Raw genomic sequence first — 19838 nt, forward strand, 5'->3', positions numbered from 1 at the left:
GTTTCCTTGGAGCAATTATTATATGAATCAATGTTTTTTAATAAATTCTTCATGGTAAAAAAAAAAAATCAGAAATAGCAAAAGTAATGACAACAAACATTATTTTTTCATGCATTTACATGCATATAAAAAGTGGTAGAGATGGCTCAGGCATGTTTACCTCCACAAATTTTATTTGAGATACTGAATAGAAAAATGTGCTTTATGAAATAGTAGAGCAGATCATTGATGTGTTCTTCAGCCTTGGGCAAACACGTTCTGGGAGCTTTTGACTCAAATATGCCTTTATCCTTTTGAAAGTTGACTTCTGTTATGGGATTTGACAATCTGTATTTTCATCTGTGTTGTCTCTGGCCCTGGGGTCACTAAGAGGAAGAGTGCTGAAGCATTCAATGTTGTGAAATGGCTAGGAAAGTCTCCAAATTCCTAAAAGGATATGTTGAAAATGTTTATATTATTACATTTCTTTTACTAACAATAAATGACTGTCTTCTTTAAGTCACTGTCTGCTGACTCTTATGCATACTCTGCATACAGTATAAGTCACACATCTTGTAGGATTTTGTGTTCTATCAAATTTTTGTCTGTGAAGACACACCTGAAACAAAACACAAAGTTAATCACAGATGGATTTATTTGTTCTGCATGTGATCCAGTCACCTTGTGCTGGTTGGTACAGAGTCACTTCACGCCACACACAGCAACTGCACAATTCAATTTGCAATGGATTTTAATTAGCAAATAAAACGGGGGTAAACTCTTTTAGATGCACTTGTTGTGATTAGTCGGGATCACCAATGAAGACTCGAAATCAGGGCAGCAACTGGAGGCTCAGTGTGGAAATGTAGCACTTTCTTAATGAACTGCTACACTGTCTGCATCCAAACCACCCAAAATGTAATTGGTTTGTTCTTCTGCCCATTTTGAGTTGTTTCGATAATGACAATCTTCATACCACATGGGCTCAAATGCCCTCACCGCAGTTCAACTTCTACATGTCACTCCCAGCATTTCCTGCTAATCTCTACGGTGCCATCTCAACAAAGGCAAAATGCCCAGAGATGAATTTAAAGTCCATCTAATTTACGGTTCAGAGCTTTTGCAGTCAGCACCATTAGCGTACAAGGGGTTGGAGAAGGACAGCTTGGCATCTTTCCTGTTTGAAACCTGCGGCAGACAGATAAACACAAAGAGAAACAGGTCACGTCGCTAACTTATACTCAGTTAATCATGGTAAAGGCCAAAAGCCTTAGTATATACACCTCACCTCCACCTCTCTCCGCCAGGGGTAAACGCTGATGGAGAGCCCCTGACCATCAGTCCTCTTGGGGTTAGTGCTGGGATAGACACCTGGACTTTTATCCGATGATGAAAGCTGGGGGGGTAGATAAAAATGAGATGAGTCTTATACACAAAATGAAAGCAACAATTAGAATCTAATTGTCCTGTCATGCATTCCTAATTATATCTCTGACCCCCAAAAAGCATCATCATCTTTTACTGCTCTGTGAAGCAAGTGTTGGTGGTGAAATGCCGGTTCACACCCACACCTCACTATTTATAGCTGCATTCTTGGTGGCTGCAACATGAAAGCAAACATGCACTCACATGCCAATACTGATATGCCTTATACTGTGTGGACGTGTAATATCATTTCAGGACCATGAGCTCTAACACAGTGTATATCTGTGTTATATTTTTTTTAGAGTATGAACACTACGCGAAACAAGGAAACTCTAAAAATAGACACGTTGATGGTTAAATAAGATGAAAAAGCTTTTTATGATCTCACACAAAGATCTTTCAAATACCCTTTCACATTGAGCCAAATGTCACAAGTGAATAGTTTTAACAATGAATAAAGGTTCAATTCACATACTGTTATGTAAAATCTAATACAGATAGTGACAGTTAACTCTGGAAAAATGATTGCTTTATGGAAATTTCTGTATTAGTTAAAACTTCTTAGATAATGCTTTTCCCATATTTCTCCATAAAACTCCTGAGAGGTGATAGTAATATAAATCAATAATTATTCTGTTATTCAGATTAAATCTGTCAGATGACGGGTATTTATAACCATAATGAGGTTAAGAGTGAAATTCACAGTTTTTCCAGCATATTGAGGATGATGAATTGTGTTCTGCATCTTCACCGATGGCCAAGTGCAAAGTTAAAACATGTTAGTGGCTTCATGTTAGTAAATGTGAAGCTCTGATGCGACTGCATATTTGTATGAGGGAAAGTTACCGCAGTGAAAGCTGAAGTTGTCCCTCAGCACCACTTACTGCTATCTAGAGCTGTTGTGTTTTTGTAAATACTTTACATATTCTTGACTAAATCTAAAATTAACGTTTAATTTGTTAAATAATGTTGTGTGGAACCCCTTTTAAGGTAAAGGTGTAAGTTTTATAGGTGGTAACACACATTTAAAAAATAAATAGTAATACTTTTGACATTATGGCAGTGTTTGCCGTAATTTCATTGTTTCAAACATCACATAAAACTGAATTATTTTTATGGGTGTTATTTTGCACAGTGTGTCACAAGCCTGTGTCTCATCAGTACAACCCACACCAGACCTAGTTTAATCGATAATAATAGGTTTTTTGATGGTTGTGTCTCTACAAATCACACTCAGCTGATAATATACCCAGATAAAAGTGTGTGTTTATGTGTGCTGAGGCACATCTCTCATTCACATTGTCATTTTTTTTCCAGCACTCTGTGTTTGCACACATTATACAAACAGAATAGCTGTGATTGTATCATCTCCTGTGCTGGATCTTTCTCAGCGATAGCAGGAATAACAAGAGAGATCAAAATTGCAGGAAACAAAGCAGACGGTGGGCGAACAATAATAGGAGCACCTGTGTGATATAATACAACCCAGTGTGGACACCATGCAGTTTCTAAAGCCTCTCATGTGACCTTTTTGTTCAGACTGCATTAGAAAAACTGTTTATCAAACAGGTTATTTTTGGCTTTGTCGCTAGTGCTTTTTCATTTGGTCAGGTTGATTGTTTATGGCTGTACATGCGCTACACGGTGTACTGCACACAAAACACACAAAGAATCTTGCAGAGGTGCTTATAAACTGCTAAATCAATAGTCCTAAATAAAAAATCTCATTTAGCAGAAAGGCTTGGCGATCACCTCCTGACCTCTTCTAATGTTGAACCCGCTTATTGAATAAGTGTGTGGAGAATGGTAGAAAAATTTCATTTGTGTGGCTAAGAAACCTGATGTTAGGCTAAATGAATTCCCTGGTGATTGATTTGACATTCCTGTGCACTGACCTCTGCTTTCCAGTCCAAGTGTGGGTTATCCATCACCCCGTAGTCCATAGGGTTGGGTTTTCTGTGAAGCCAGCAAACGCACTCATCATCACCTTCATAATGAGCAACATCTTATCAGAGAAAGGAGTGACAGGTGAAGACTCACGTAAAGTGGCATTTTTTCTTGCATGAAGCCAGAACACACACGGCAACTCCGGCTACGAGCAGCAGCGACCCGATGCCGATGCCAACATACACAGAATCTAAACAAGAGGGAAAAGTTTAATTAGCCTTTTAACTGCAGGGAAATTACTGCAAGGATATGGTGATTAAATTCAGATGAGACATTTTAATAAAGGCGAGTAGGGAGGGTGGTTTCTTAATCACCCAGCTTTATGTCTTCTGGTGTTGGTGAAGCGGTGGTGAGGAAGGTTTTTTTCTTCACATGGCAACGGTTTCCTGTCCACCCTGTTTGACAGCTGCCATCAGACACAAAGGAGCACAGCACATGTGTTGAAAGGGATGCTGTGACCATGTGACAAACTGCACATCAGTTATTGTTTTGGCTTTTTCATATCACCAAATTCCACAAAACAATCAAAACCAATGAATATCATGAAACAAATACAGGAATAAAGCACTCCCACAGTAACTTATTTTGAGCCAGTTTCACAGATATATCCTGCTAAAAATATCCTGCGGAAATTCCCAAAAAAAACCCAATGTGTATTAATCTAGTTAAAATAATCCCTAACAAATGCAATATTTACTCTAATTTAAGAAGAGCTTGATGAGAACTACAGCAGGCCTTTTCATCGGGCAATTCTAAGAAATTATTGAGCATATGAAAACAACTACAAACTGTACATTTGTGAAACCTTTAGAGGAATTAATGCACAATGAAGCAAACCAATTCACTGATAGTTTTGAGTCCTTCCTGGGTTTGTTGAGCACAAGAAACTATAGAAAACACTTAAGACTTTAAATCAAAAGTACAAAATGATAAGATGAAACTGAAAAAAATAATAAAGAAAATAACTCTAATTGTACAATCTGTATCAAACCTGTGTGTTTTGACAATTGGTATGAGAGTAATCTGTTGGACATCTATTGTGGAAACTAAGCCGGCCGGCCTGGTGAGCTCCATCTCTGGGAAAGAAAGTAAGTTCCTCTTCTCCCAGACTGACTCAGCTCCAAGTCAACATCTGTTCAGTATCAGCTTGATTTCTGAGCAACATTGACCCGCTAATGTGAAACACACAGCTCTCAGCGAAGCCAGACTGTGTCATTATCATTCAGAGGGGTCAGCGCTCATACTGTGTGACAATCTAGCTGTGGCAGTGGGCTGCTCCTGGTCCGGGTCCCTGGTGGTTTCTGCTCAACAAAGTGGAGGAGCGTGAGGCAAATACTGAGTCAAAGGTTGTTCCAGCAATGTGTGCGTCAAGCTCTGCAAAATCAGGGCTGTTGTCAGTTCTGGAACAAATACAGAAGCTCCAGACCACACTGAGAAGTGAGTGACGGGGGTAAAGTTGTGTTACATAATGAAAGGAGGCAGCGGTTGTGGAAAATTGAATAAGAATGAAGGGGAGGCAGTGTTTCTGTGTTAAAAAGCAATCAAAGACTGGCCATACCTTTTATTCATTATTATCACCATGCTCATTAGGTCGCAACATAAAACAGACACTAAGGCAAAAGTTTTTTGTAAAATGCCCATTCAATACTCAGAACACATATTGGTAAAGCAATAAAAACGAAAACATGGTGTTGGTGTCTGTACTTGACTGACAGCTGCTAGCTGTTGAGCAGTGACATGGAAATAAAATAAAGAAATGTGCAGAGCTGTCCACATGTCGTGTGCTGACTGTTGGTTTTTACCACTACCTAAAAGTCAGGACCCCACACCACCATCTAACTAGCTGAAAATACATTTGCTTTCACAAATACAAAAGTAAGTTTCACCTGTGACAGCGGGGAAAATTGAATGCAAATGTGTTTTTAAAGAATGCATTGTGATTAACAGTGTGGAAACAAGTTCCCCAAGTGTAAATAAAAAATGACAAATTTACAGTTATTTATGACCTGCTGCACAACTCGTATTTTTTGCAGAACTGAAACCTCTGACACGAGAACGGAGAAATGTGAATCTCTCCGAGAGCGTTCATCGATGCATAATGACGTTAGCAGATCCAGCAGCAAGTCTCGTAATTACATTCTTACTTTTATAATGAAATCTCTCACTGCAGACATTCCAAACTGCTGATGCAGACAACTAGATTCATGAGCTTAATAATAATAATAAAAAAAAGAAAAGCCTCCAACAGCAAGAGCAAAGCGTTTGTCTCAAATGTGTTTTTACAACGCAAAAACTAATATGCCAGAAGATTAATCTGATGCATTTCTTTTTAGTGGTCTGCCCCACTAAGACCGTTTGCAGCAGAGACCATGTTTAAATATTGACCAGGAGAATCAGAGATTCCCAGGGAACACTATGCTGGCGGATAAATGTGGGCAGAACCACCCTGTTTAATCTGGGGGAGATAAGCAGATTCCCACATGCTTCACGGAGCGTGTCTTTTTCAGGGAAAGAAGCAAAGCTGATGGGATTTCCATGTTTGAAGTCACAAAGAGAGCTATAGGATGGCAGGGGGAGTGGGAAGAGTAGACATGATACTCATCTTTGTGCACGGGATTGTTTGCATCACTCTGCGTATGGGTGAAGTTCAACTTACATGCAAACAGGTCCGTGTCTGTCTAAAAGACATGAGCCACGATTCAGGCAATACCCCGGAGGACACTCTGCAAATATAGCAAATGTTATTAACCATCACTACATATCAGATTAAGAATGATGGTACACCAAGGCCCCCCCACAAAAAAACAGAACTGCTTTTTCTTAGATCTGGCCACCATTTTTCTCTTCATGTGGCAGGGAGCAGGGTGTTGCAGCTTGGAACATAAAATCAGTGATACAAGTTGTTTTGGGAAATAGAACTTAAAAGCTCAGTATCGTACACTAAAAAGTGCAAAAATCTTTTGTTTCTAAAGCCGTACCAGATCTCCTTGAATAGAGGAGAACTAGTACGAGTGCTGAGTTGTGTCAGTCTTCAAAGGTAATTAGCAGCAAACATCTTAGAGAACACAAATCAATTTTTGTACAAGTTTCATCTGTCTGAGTATATTCTGTATCCTCATGTGATCCCACATAGACAGAGATCAGTTTTCATGCAAACTTCAGCATGTATAGAAAAAAAAAGGAAGAAAAGAAATGAAAGTGACGGGAGACTCTGTGGGTGGAGCCTCAACAGAATTGGGCTATATGTTGGCAAGAGTCCCCCATGTCTTCTTTTCTGTCTGTATGTAATACCATGACAGAAATCTTGTAGTGTGTGACCCCCTGCCACAGTTCAGCCATCTAATGTGAACACACAACTTCAAAACTAAAAAAAACAATTGAAAGACACACAACAACAATCCAACAACACTGAAAGTCTTTTAGCCTGAACCTGGCTTAACATGTCTTATTGAGTGCGTTAAAAAATCTTTCGTAAAATAATTTCCCAAAGTATGCCTCCTTAGTTTGTCACGATTACTATCATCTGCAAACTGAACAGCTTTCTTTGTTCATGTGGGCATAGACATTTTGGCATGTCGGGATGGATGTGTAAACATGATGAACAATGACTACTTGTACTGCAGGACATGGTAAATGGGAGAGTATGCGGCTCTGCCTGTGGGAGCCACACTTTACATTTTACAGTCACCTTCTTCTTTAAAATCCACTTTAATTTCAGATCACTTTCTTTTTTATTAAGGCATCGTGAATTTTACTGGGCCGGCTGAATTAAAAAACCTGGGTGATTTGTGACTTGTTGCTTATCTCAGAAAACAAACCACCAAATAATAAACCTTTCATGGTTTCTACCTCTGAGATCAGCATTTTGAGCTCACACTCTAAAGATCTTCTACTTCTATTTGCAGAATGATTTGTTTGTTGATTGAATAGGTGACAGGAGTGGCGTATCAGTCATTAGCATAGTAATTTATGGGAGGAGCCATGCACTAAATTTCATGTTCGGGAATGTGTATGTTTTATACATGTGGGTATTTTTCTTTCAGTTTGAATGCAGCACGCTCTTTCATATATTAGGCCCCAGGATTCTGTGGGAACAGACCATCTGCTGCTGGAAATCATTTTGTGGCTGAAGAAATAGTTCCTAATTTCTATGATTGCATGATTAAGATTGTCTTGCTGCAGAATGAGTTTAGGAGCCTGGCACAGTGTATAACCAGTACATCTCATGATTTCTGAACTTGCCTCTGTGGGTTATTTGAGGGTTATCTGGTATGCCTGTTAGATGAGTATTTTGGAATCCACTCATGTTCAGCCATTGGCTTTGTGGCTGGTTTGGCAGTGAAAGCAAGCAAAATGGAAGGTTTTAATGGATTGGATTTTGGCAGGTTGTAGTAACCTGGGAGGTATGCTTTAAAGAGTAAAGAACCACACTTGAAAATCTGAGTGGAGACAGTGTTTGCTGTAGACTGTAAATGTGCGGATAAGAGTGAAGTTTTGCTCTTAAATCAGAACTGACTGATGGTTAATAAGCATATAAGACAGTGGAAAGAACAAAGGTGCATCACAAATCAAATAGAAAATCTGCATATTTAGTAAAAGCAAAAATTCTATTTAACTGAGATAGAGCCATATTTTACTGTCAAAGTGATTGACATCAAAGCTTTTAAACAAAATAAATAATACACGAAACCACAGTAAAAGTGTCAACTTCATGAAGAAAATTTGTGATCAAAGGTGAAATGCATCGGAAGCACTCATCTTCCCTTTTGGCAGAAGTGAGGTCATTACATTTTCACAGTCGGTACAACAGGTGAAATGTCAGGAAATCATGAAATGGAGGTTAGTTATTAGCAAGGAGAAAAGAAAAGGGTGAGATAAGTAGAAACATGTTACCATGGCAGCTGGACTCGTCTGAGTGGAACGGCAGACAGTCGGTAGAGTGGTCACATCGCTTCTGAAGTGGGACACAACCAGGCGAACTTTCACACACCAGTTCTCCCAGCTCACATTGCAGCAGAGCTGGTGGAAAGATGATGAAATATGAGGAAGGATGATGGTATAATTCTGAGATTACAACAAGAAAACATCAAAGGGATAGGAAAACTCAAAGCTTTTAGACTTTGAACCTTATCATCTGCGAGACAATATTTGTTTACTTCTTTGAATCTCTCTACTGCATATTGCTCATCACATCTCAAGTTTTCCATGCCAACATTATGCAATAGGAGCACAAACCTGCTGGTTTAAATCAACTACACAGTCATATGTTTGTTTAAGGATCATAGTTGAGAATAATGCATGTTAAAATCGAACAAATGCAACATACAGTCATAAAGAGCTGGGATTTAAAATATATGAGTCATGAATGTGGAAAAAAAATCCAACACAGCTGATGGAAAGGGGTTCTGGACAGAAACTGGAGGAAATTTGAACAGGATGTCTCAAATACAAGGAAACTGAATCAAGCTTCAAATTTTCCCCACAGTGTTGCTGACTCATGCAGATACAGTTTGAATTCAAACCTCATGCAACATACAGCTGTGAGAAAAAGAAAGCACATCCTCTTTCAACTCTTACATTTTATGCATCAGGATATCATAAGGCAACTGTCAACTATCTTGAATGTTTTCCACTTTTGGATAATATTTCTAACTGTAAAATGAGATACTCTAAATAGTTTGGAAATGGTCTTATAAAACCCTTCCCAGATCGATGGACAGCAATAGCCAATTCTCTTTATGGGATAGAACAGATGTGTGGTATTCTTCAGCACCTCTTCAGCCTTGGGCTGAATCATAAAGTTCCAGTGCTGTGGAATACATGCCTTATTCAGGTTCCTAAAAAATATCATCCATCTGCCCTCAGTGACGACAGACCAGTTGTCCTAACTCCTCACATTATAAAAGTCCTGGAGAGTCTGTCATTGGCTTAATTTGGTGCCAATTACCCACTTTCCCACTATACCCACTATAGTTAGCTTATCATCCTTGGGGGTTGGTGTTGAGGATGCCATCATCTACCTGCTTCAGTGAGTCCGCTCTCATCTCACACTTTAAGGAATATACCAAACAGGAAGAAGCGAAAGTGTTTTGGTACATAAAAGTAGTGTTATGGTTACTGCAACTAAGGATAGTTGCAGTAACCATAACACTACTTTTATTTGCATTCAATTTGATCTCAAAAGCTATACCATACTGCAAACAGACTGCAAATAATTGTTGAAAACATCAGGTGTTGATCAGGTTATTCAGAGAACTACTAATCATTCACCCATTATTACATCTGTGCAACTACTGTGAGAGATCAGCCATTAAAATGAAAAAAAAAATTATATTGGCTATTTTGAATGCAGAATTTCATCATACCTCTGAACAAATACTGAGAACAAATACCACAAATCACAGACCTGTCTCTTTACTTCAACAATTCTTAAAAATATTATAAAGAGTTTGCAATAGACTGAACTTAGAAAAGCACAAGTTACTCACTGACAGCCAATATGAATTCATATCAAACAGACATTAGTGTCAATAACAAAATCAATCACAAGTGGTACAGAAATATGCAGTTGGACTATTCTTCAAAAGAGCTTTTGACACATTCGATAATACTATATTAACTATGAACTGGAGCAGTTTGGAATCCCAGGCATATCATTAGATTGGATCCGAAGTTATCTAGGAGACAGCAGTTTGTGAAGTTGGGTTATTTCTGTTCAACATGTCTGGACATTGCTTGTGGAGTCTCTTAGGAATCAGTGTTTGGCCCAAAACTCTTTGCTCTGTATATAAATTACATATGCAAAGTTGTTTCAGCTAATATCATTTATGGATGGTACCGGTATTTTCTGCTCTGGGCAGAATTTACAACAGCTGATGGAAGATATCACTAAAGATATTAGCAAATTAAAAACAGGTTTTGATAGAAACAAACTTTCATTAAACTTGAGCCACTTATCCCATCTATATGTGATAGTAAGGAATGCTTTAGAGTGTATCACAGCTGACCTCTTTCCAGAAATCCTTAGAACTAATATTCTGTAACACTCCTGCCAGTGACTGGGGCCTCAGTGTAATCTCTTGCCTTTTGATCAATCTGATATATTTAAAACTCACATTTGTACTTCTTATAGTCAAATCAAGGACCACGTCTTTCTCTACCAGACTAGATCCATGCTTTAAATGCCACTCGAGCCTCAGCATGCAACTTCTCTACATAATCATTCCAACTCGTTTTAACCTTATTAGCATTTTTGTTCCATATATAGAAAGATCTACAAGATAAAAGAAGAGCTTCCACCATTGTTTGGTAGCTCAGTATCTCCCAGTACGAGGTCAGTGTATGTACTGTAGTCTTCAATATTCTTTCAGTTAAGCCCAGTCTGTTTACACTGCAATTGAAGGATGATAGCTGGGGCAAATCATCTTTGTTTAACAATACTGAAAATGGTATATAGTCAGCAAAATGCCAGGTCACATTTCATTTCCATAGCCTGTATATAATGACGAAGTGTAAAAATTGAATACCAAGCTTCACTGTGAACTGTCAGTTTCCCAATCAAATATTCAAAATGATAACACATGTGCTAACTTACGGCAGCTGTGCTCATCCTCTCCTTTGGGGCAGTCTTGGACTCCGTCACAGCGCAGTATGGAGGGAAGGCAGCGATAGTCTGAACACTGGTAAAACCCAGGGGGACAGCCACCCTGAGGAGGAAGAGTTCCGGGTATCGCTGTCGGGCAAAGTTCTTCATCAGACTCATCTGCACAGTCTGGCTCTTCATCACACCACCAGCTCTCTGGGATACACTGAAAGGAGTATGCACACTGGAACTGGTCCACAGCACAGGTCAGAGGCTGGGGAGTTACTGGTCCTGAGATGAATATACATGCAAAGAATTACACTTTTAAACACAGAGCTCAGCACACTTTGAATCCCCCGACTCATTCTTTGATCACACACGATAAGCATCCCTCACAGAGGCGTCTCAGAGGGTTGTTTTAAACGTGCATTTAGCATTTTTGAGATCACAAAATGTTCCTCTTCAGAAAGTCAGTCAAAAAAGCAGAACACGGGTGAAGGGAGGACTGAGAGGTGGGGGGGTGAGGAAATAACACAATATAAATGTAATTGCTTTTCCTCCCCATTGCCCTCAGTGCTGTCCCTTGGCGTTGACCCAGTCTCCACAGTAAATTTACAAGGACCCACAGGGCAACAGGCTCCATTAACTCACAAAAGTCTCCCAGAGGGTCCCCACTGTTTATGTGGAAACTGAGGAGAGGAAAGGGAATGATGGAGCACAGAAAATGCGGAAAAAATAAGGGGAGCGGGAGAAGGTGAAAACTGGTAATCAAAATCAAATTAGGAAAGTGGTGGAAGGATGGGAAATGATGAAAAAGTGCAAAAAAGGTGAAAAACTTTAATGTCTTTACCTCCAACCATACACTCCGCTGTGTACGAGATGTTATCCAGAGCGATGTCTGTCCACATGTCTCCACCCACCTCTGCCTGGAAGGTCACTCTGAAAGGTGTCGGGTTGGACAGGATGACGTTAGCGTATGTCCACTTGTTGCCATGGTTTCCAGTGGCTGCCCACATCAGCAGAGGTGAACCGCTGACTCCAACAGTATAAACCTGATGAGTTTAGGTGACATGTTGATTTAAATCTCTTGCAGTCCTTATAGAAATACACAATTGATCATACCAAAAAAATGAATAAATAAAAAATATCTTATTGAAAAAACACAGTTAAAACATAGTGTTTATACACTATTACCCTACTTTAGGAAGTCCTGAATAGATAAGTTTGTGTCTTTAAATTTAAGTACTTTTACTTCTCCTGTAGTTCATGATTCATTCCACAGCATATCCTTCATTCCTTGTCAGCTTGTCTTTGGGCACTTTGCCTAAGCTTTCCGGATGTTCATACTCTTGCTTTTTACCTGTGTCTGCTAAACTCGCTTCAGGCCGTGTCCATTACTCATGTCAACAACAAAAGGACTTTTACCTGCCTGCCTCTGAGCACCAAGAGTCAAGTCAATAGTTAAGTTTTGAAGTGTAACTCCAATTGAAATGACAAAATAAGCCATTTATACCAAAAGTTCATAACCTTAAAAATGACCCAGTATGCATCCCATACAACTGGCAGGGGGGTCATACAACTCTTTGTTTCCATGTCGAAGCAAACGCAATTCTCAAGTGTCTCCTTTAACATGGCACAATGTGCTCTTCAGGAGGAAGAAAGGGAGGTGGATAGCATGGTTATGTCCAGTGCTTTCAACCAGGAACCTTCATCTGTTGGACACATATTTGACGCAAACACATGACAACTATGTTCTCTCTTCAGAGTTACGTTCAGTCAATAAGGCGACAACACTTCACCTAAGACACTTTTTTCACTTGAGTTTTGGCAGCGGCATCGCTTAGTTAGAATAAGAAATCCAAACTGTTTGGTTCGGGTTATAAAACATCATGGTTGGCAGTAAATACATTTTTTGTTCTACGCAGACTTCTCCTTAATGGATGCCATGTGTTCGCTTCACATGCAGTTCTTACGGCCACTAGAGGGCGCATATTCTTTGAACGTACTGTAATTAAAGGTTGCTGTTACCTGCAAGATTGTAATGAAGCTAATGTTATTGATAAATATTTCCTACATTTCTGGGTAGTTTATTCTATAATCAGAGATTATAGTTCATTCATAGCCCACACACAAAATCATAATCTGAAAACTACCTGGCGTTATGCCCCTCTGCACTCCCACTGGCTGTCATGGTGCAGGAGTCTTTAATGGGCTTCTTTGTCTGAACTGTCCACACTGGTGAAGTTATGGATAACAAGGCATGTCTGGTCTTTAGAGAGGTTCACCTCTTTCTTGCTGCTGGAGTTCATTCTGCTTACCTTTCCCCCTGCACCTTTCCATGTCAATTTCTATGAATTGTGAGAATCCAGCTGCCTCACAAGGGGACATAAAGACTATAGTGGCACAAAAAAGAAATGCTCCTGTTCCACTTCAATATTTTAGATTGTAATCGCACACAGCAGTCTCTCTATTTGTTTTACATTCTTCACAGTTTTTGATAATTTCACACAACTGGGGTGTCAAGTACAGATTTTTTATGTAAACTATAAACCAATTCAAGAGCCTTTAATTAATTTGAGTAGTTGCTTAACATTTTTATGATTTGAATTTGGGTTTTAGACATAAGCCCTCAAACAATACTGCAAAAAAAATACTTTAGGTCCTAAGTGAACTGGGGCAGCCTTGTGGTCACCTCATAGCAGGGAAGCTCTGGGTTTAACCTGCTGGTTGGCTGGGATTGTCAAGTTTGTGTCTTCTCCATTTGTATTTTCTCTACAGTTTGCACAGTATCTGGTTTGATGGATGCTCTGAATAAGTTATTTTCCACCTGAGATACAACAAATTTCTTAGTGCCTTGTCTGTGTCTGCATGCAGAGTACACTTCCTGTCTAATTAGTGGTGTTTTTTTTTAGCATTTGCTTGTTGTTTGTTGTTTTGAAATTAGCCCAACTAAAAAAGACATAAAAGGACAGATATGATAATTAAGTTTGTAAGGTGATGTGCTTTGATGGATTATTTGCAGGCAGGGACACTTATATACTCTCCTGTGGGTATCCACTGATTGACAGTAAGCAGAGTTCAATGTAGTGACAGGTTGAGCAAAACAGAGCAGAAATCTCTGACAATTCCAAATTAAGCCTGCAAACTGACTGTGATGGATCATCTGATTGCATATTACTGTAATTTGAGTTGAATTGCCTGATGGGAAAAAAAAATCTTTTGAATAATTTATGCAAATGTGGCTGAGATTTTGTCACCTTCAGTGTTCCCATCTTCTCAGATCTGTTCATGAAGAACCAGAAGCGCAGGTGACACAATCCGATACTGGCAGGAAACGCACTGGTCGTCGTCACCTTGGCAACATCGCCCTCCCTCTGAGCAGCTGAGTGTATGTACAGGAAGTTCCCTCCACCATCTATGAAGATAAATGCAGTAAAGACATATGGTCATGAATATAAAGGATGTCTTCAACATTTTCAGTGTGAATGACATAGCTGAGACATGTTGGTGCAGATTCTGCCATGATAATACTAAACGTCTGAATGAGGGCATCTTCTTTTCCTGTGTTCTTGAAGATGTTTCACCTCTCATCTGAAATGTCTCTTCAGTTCTAAACGAAAAGGCGGGGAGTATCGGCTTGTTGAGTTTCTAATAAACTTCAGTCTTAAGACTTCTGTCCTCTTCAATGTGCACAGCACAGTTAAAAAAAAAGGTAGCTTATTGTCTTTGGTATCCTCCCTCGAGAGGTTGATGATGCTGTCCAACAAGTTGATGTGTTCAGTGAAAGACTCTGCATCTCGAGTTTGGATTTTGACCCTGGTGTCGTCTGCATATCTGAACCAGTGACTGTGTTCTTCTTTTGTAGGAGCAGTGCTTTTCTTTGCACTTCCTCCATGTAAAGGTCGGCCACAAAAAGATGAGATAGTGTAAGAAAATCCACAGCTCAGCCATCCAATTTTAGCTTTACTGCAGAAAAGAAATCCAATAACTTTAATCTGTTAGTTCCAATATACAGGGTATTTAGACAGGAGAAGGCTGTTGTGAAATGTAGAAGCCTACAGACAAAATCTGCAGAGAGTTTCTTCAGCTTGGCAAGACTTGGAGATGAGGCTGCATCTGTGCAATGCCAGAACAAAGTAGGAGTTTTCCACACGGGTTACAGGTGATTGGCCATCGCAATCCACAGCACAATGGAGACCCTACTCCCACTCACAACACTGGATTCTTCTTCTGTGACTTTAAATTATGGAATCCAAACAGAGTTTATACCTTCACTCATAAAAACTGTTTCCAAAGAAAAGCTGTGTACAGATGCTGTTCTATCATTCCAAAGCTAACATCGGCTGATAATGTGCCTACAGCAAGTCTTCCAGAGTCATTGCCATCATTCTCTCTATGTGTCTGTTTGTGCTAGAGATCAGGTTCATTGATCTGCTTTGGAGTGAGATCATAACTCCATCCAGTGCAGATAGACCACATTCATCTCTCCGATCAATAGATTCAACTGGCCAATGAGGAGTGGCAATGCTGACCGTTATCATGAAATGAGTTACAGCTACCTCTCAGAGGTGGAGAGTTGCATCCATGAGAAACTCTGCTTTGCCCTCAGCAAAGGTTGTTTTTCATGCTTTACGCAGCAGGCAAAGGAAGTGGCGTCAACAAACACTTTAATAAAATACAATAACTAATTCATAATTAGCACAAATATAGAGGCAACATATGCAAAACACCAACGTTGCCTTTTGTTAGAATACAGCAACTGTAACCTTTTCATCTGCATGAAAAATGGTGTTTGATACATCAGCACTGCTGCACACGACATAAAAAAAGTCCAGCACTCACTTTGTCTCAGACTGACATTCATCAAGATGTTTTTATTAACCCTGCTTTCTGTTGTCCCTCTGAAGCTCCCGTTTCCCCAGCTGTCACGTTGTAACTACAAAGGCATCGCACTAAGCTGCCAAAGAGGTGAAAGCATGGAGTGTGTCAGGAGGACAGGAGGCTGTTTGTTTGTGTTTTTCTGACAGCATTAATATTTCACAAAGAAATTAAAGAGAAAAACAAACAGGCGGCTTGGACATAAACAGGAGTGCTTGCACACAATGGGTTGTTAAGAAAATGTCTCTTTGGAAAACTTTTCGTGGCTTAACTGAATTAAAGTTAACATAGTTGTTGCATGTGTTCACTCGCTGCTTTTTTATGACGATGCTGTAAGAAAAAAGTCAGAGTGGATGGTGGTAAACGTAGAGGACTTTGTAGACGTTTGGTATGTGGTTGCTTTTGAGCTATTTTCTTTTTCTTTCACTATCACTAAGGTAATAGTGCCAACCTACAAGTGCTTTAAAAAGCCCATACAAAAGCATGTTAGAAACAGCTAAATCATCATTTATGAGTGGATACTGCACAGAAAAAAGAAATATCATGTAGAAAACAAGTCAAACCGGTTTTCATTCTGCGACTTGACAAATATGTCCATAAAAAAGTTTTCACACATGTTGACGTTTCACTCAAAAGCCATTTGTTCTTACAAATCACTGAAACTGAGCGCGTTATGATATGTTCACATTCAAGTCTCAGAACTAATGGAGGAAACCAGATGGTTTTATCAAGGCAACTTGAGACCAAGAAGGAGAACTTGATGTGCCACATGGTTTGTTACACTAAACATATCTGTAGAAACCATTTAAAAAATGGTTACGTACTTTAAACCAAAACACAGCAGGTGAGTAAATAAAACGCATATATCATGAACAAACTTCAGCCAATCAGATCAATGGAACACAGGTTGTGTTAACATGCAAAGCAATATTCTGACGACTGACCTTAATCAGTATACTGCTATTATGATGATTACGTGAGTTGCAGACAGGATATCCCAGTTATATTCTGGTTTACAAATTGCAGAACATAGTTTTAGTCTCATGCTCACATTACATTGCAACGTAGGTGCCCAAAGCCTTAATTATATCCAGATCCCTCCAAATGCAGAGCAAAGATCACTTGGGTTTCTCACTTGCTCCAAACTTGTGCCTTTACTTTTTCTGTTCTTTTTTTTCCACCACAGCCTTCCTGTTCTGAAAACCAGCAGAGTCTGTGTTGCTACATCTGACAGAAACAAGCAGCTTGATCAATGAAAACAAGCCCAATGCAAGGATCATCGTTTTGCACATAATCAACAGACATAGTCTGACGATTATGATTATGTCTACTAGAATATGAGAACATGTTTTTTTATTTCTAAAAACAAATCATAAATCATACTGTTCACCTCCATAGCAGCTTTGAATCAAACTCTTTGTTTAGCTCTTTTCTTTCAGCCCATAACATTCGAATTGGCTAACAAATTGTATATCTGACTTTGTGACTGATTGTTGCTACAATTCCAAGAATTAGGCATGCCAACCATCAAGTATTAACACATCACGTCCGTGTGAAATTAGTGTGTAATTATTTATTTTCTTTCACACTTGGCGCTGGTGTGCTCTGGCCGTAACTCAACCCAAAAGCAGCTCCTTAAACTCCAATCTTCGAGACAAAGTTTTTTAACCTCAACCTAACCAAGTTTGTTATGGCTTTCAGGATTACTGACAGCTGGTCCCGTCCTGATGCTTTTTACTTGATTTTGCTGTTTAGTTCTGTGTATTTTCAGTGTATTCTCTGTGTGTTTTCTGTAAGACAGGGACAACAGCAAAGCATGAGCAGACCTGGGCTGTGGTCAGTGTGAGGTCCAGCTCCTGGTGTCTCAGTCTTGTGACTGATCCTCCAATCAAAGTCATCATCAGTGTCTTGAGAAAGCTGGCAGCTCTCTTCCCACTTGTCGTCTTCCATGTTGAAATCACAAGCACCAGGTGAGTCACGTATGGAGTCTACAAGACAGAAATATAGAAGGAAAGGGTGAAAAGAGGAGTGAACATTATCTTTTCCTGATAGATTCTATCTCACTGCCAAAGAAAAACGTTTTCCATTTCAACTCACCGCAGTCCATTTCATCTGATTCATCAGCACAATCGGCCTTGTTGTCGCACACCAGGTGGGATTCAATGCAGTGGCCGCTATGACACACAAAGTCTGTGACTGCAGGACAACTGCCCGACTCCACAGCACCTAAAGCAAACATGGACACTAATAAGAGCACTACCCTCGTTGGCAGGAACCTCATTCGCCTTTGAAATCCAAATAAATCAGACCTAGTTTTCAGATAAAATGCAACGAAGATCAACTGTCCAATTGAAACACAGCCTCCCTGTGTTCTGCATCGCAAACGAGAGAGGATGGCAAACAAAAGCCAACAAAGGTTTGTCAGGGAAGCCAAAGCCTCCTTCTGGCTCTGCCTTGCTTTAGACAGAACAGCGAGGAAGAAAAGGTGATCAGGTGGATCAGAGACTGCACATATAAAACCACTCTGTACTCATCTGTGTGGACATGTGTGCACTGCTAAACTTAAAAAGCAGAGAATTGTGTTGGCAGTTGAGAAAAGAAAGAGTTAAACTTCATTCAAGGCGGTCAGAGGGGTTAAAACTATCACAGAATAAACTGAAAATCCATTTTGTTGTGTGTCTGTGTCATTTAGTGTTTAATGGACAGTTTGGCTGCTTATCAGTCTTTGCTCATATGCTTCTCAGTTTGTTTTGATGTAGGTCTCCACTCGACTGGAGGCCAGTATTTATGTCTCTCTATACAAGTGTGTTTATATTTGCATGCTTGAGATGGAGACAGCCTTCACGAAGCAGAGGAAACATCCCACATGCTGTGTAGCCTTGTGCCACGTCCTATTTAATGTGAAGCATTTGTCTTGGACATAAACATCAAACAGCGTCTGTCAGTGACTGTCATTGCACAGAAACTCTCTTCCTTCCAGATGTAAAGCTTTCCACTCTCTGAGATTTCCACTAACAATCCATTTCATACCCCAAACTATCAGCTAAAAGGATCAGAAAATCATTTCACAGCGTTATCATCTTCGCTTCTGAAGATTATTGGAGGTAAGCTTAGATAAAAAGAAGGATGGAGAAAAGCAGGAGAGAAGTTTAATGTAATCTAATCCACATTAGGTAATACAGACAGACCCTTGTGTTTAAGTTTGTATTTTATGGGCCACTTCAGTTGCTGAAGTAAAGACTAAGAAAACATGTTAAGAACATGTTAAAGACTTCTAAGCCAAAGTTAGGTATGTGTCAGTAAGGATAGTAAATTAGTCCATATTTTTCCCTCAAACTTTTCAAATCTAAGTCAAATTTAAACTAATTTGAAAAAAAAAGAAGGAAGATTCGTACTCTCCCTGTGCACAAAGCATCTATAATTTAATGGAGAGGTTTGCTGAATACCAGTGACTCTGATTACTTTGCCAGGTGGTGAGATTTCTGCCTTTATAAAACTCCCCTCACTGCTCCCTTTTAGAGGGAGAACATTCTCAAGACTTTTCCTACCCATTTTGTTCACCTCCATGTGAACAAAATCATGAAACGTCCTATAGAAAGTTGTGAATTTTGTTCGTCTGATTTTAAGGACTTACTCTGTTCACAGAGTTAACGCTGTGATCGATTTGGATGCAGTCAGAATAAAGATCATTAACTCCTGCAAAGAGCATCAGCATCTGAACACATCTGACCGATTTTAATTGAGACTAAAGGTTGTTCTAAAGTAAATTAGTTAAACTGCGTTTGCTGTCGGTACATGTTACTTACTTGGAGCACAGTCAATGAACTCCAGATCATCCAGTGCAGCTCCTCCGCTCACATCCTTTGAGCGTATCCCTTCAAATATCACCTCAAAGTTCCTGAGCTTCCTCAGAGGGACCTCTGCTCGGTTCCACTTGTTCCCCTGATGGCCTGTTTTATTCCACACTTCCACTAAGTCGTTCTCCGTCTGAGAAGAAAAGATGGGAAAAGATGATCATGAGAGTTCA

General features: G+C 39.6%; 2 protein-coding genes across 2 annotated transcripts in view; one reads left to right on the forward strand and one right to left on the reverse strand.

Moving 5' to 3' along the window:
* gimap4 (GTPase IMAP family member 4) overlaps positions 1-19838 on the forward strand; it is a 222830-nt gene that overhangs the window by 107106 nt on the left and 95886 nt on the right. The window lies entirely within an intron of this gene.
* malrd1 (MAM and LDL receptor class A domain containing 1) overlaps positions 505-19838 on the reverse strand; it is a 56059-nt gene continuing 36725 nt past the window's right edge. The window contains exons 21-33 of the mRNA XM_072378798.1: positions 19618-19798; positions 17909-18037; positions 17638-17799; positions 14191-14348; positions 11784-11985; positions 10946-11224; positions 8245-8370; positions 6008-6074; positions 3666-3757; positions 3445-3541; positions 3300-3360; positions 1268-1375; positions 505-1167 (exon numbers count right to left, since the gene is read on the reverse strand). Coding sequence (XP_072234899.1) covers positions 1084-1167; positions 1268-1375; positions 3300-3360; positions 3445-3541; positions 3666-3757; positions 6008-6074; positions 8245-8370; positions 10946-11224; positions 11784-11985; positions 14191-14348; positions 17638-17799; positions 17909-18037; positions 19618-19798 — 1746 coding nt within the window. The 3' untranslated portion in view covers positions 505-1083. The remainder of the gene's footprint in view (positions 1168-1267; positions 1376-3299; positions 3361-3444; positions 3542-3665; positions 3758-6007; positions 6075-8244; positions 8371-10945; positions 11225-11783; positions 11986-14190; positions 14349-17637; positions 17800-17908; positions 18038-19617; positions 19799-19838) is intronic.

This window comes from Leuresthes tenuis, unplaced genomic scaffold (genome assembly GCF_036924035.1).
Source record: "Leuresthes tenuis unplaced genomic scaffold, fLeuTen1.0.hap1 SCAF_24, whole genome shotgun sequence".
Taxonomy (NCBI): Eukaryota; Metazoa; Chordata; class Actinopteri; order Atheriniformes; family Atherinopsidae; genus Leuresthes; species Leuresthes tenuis.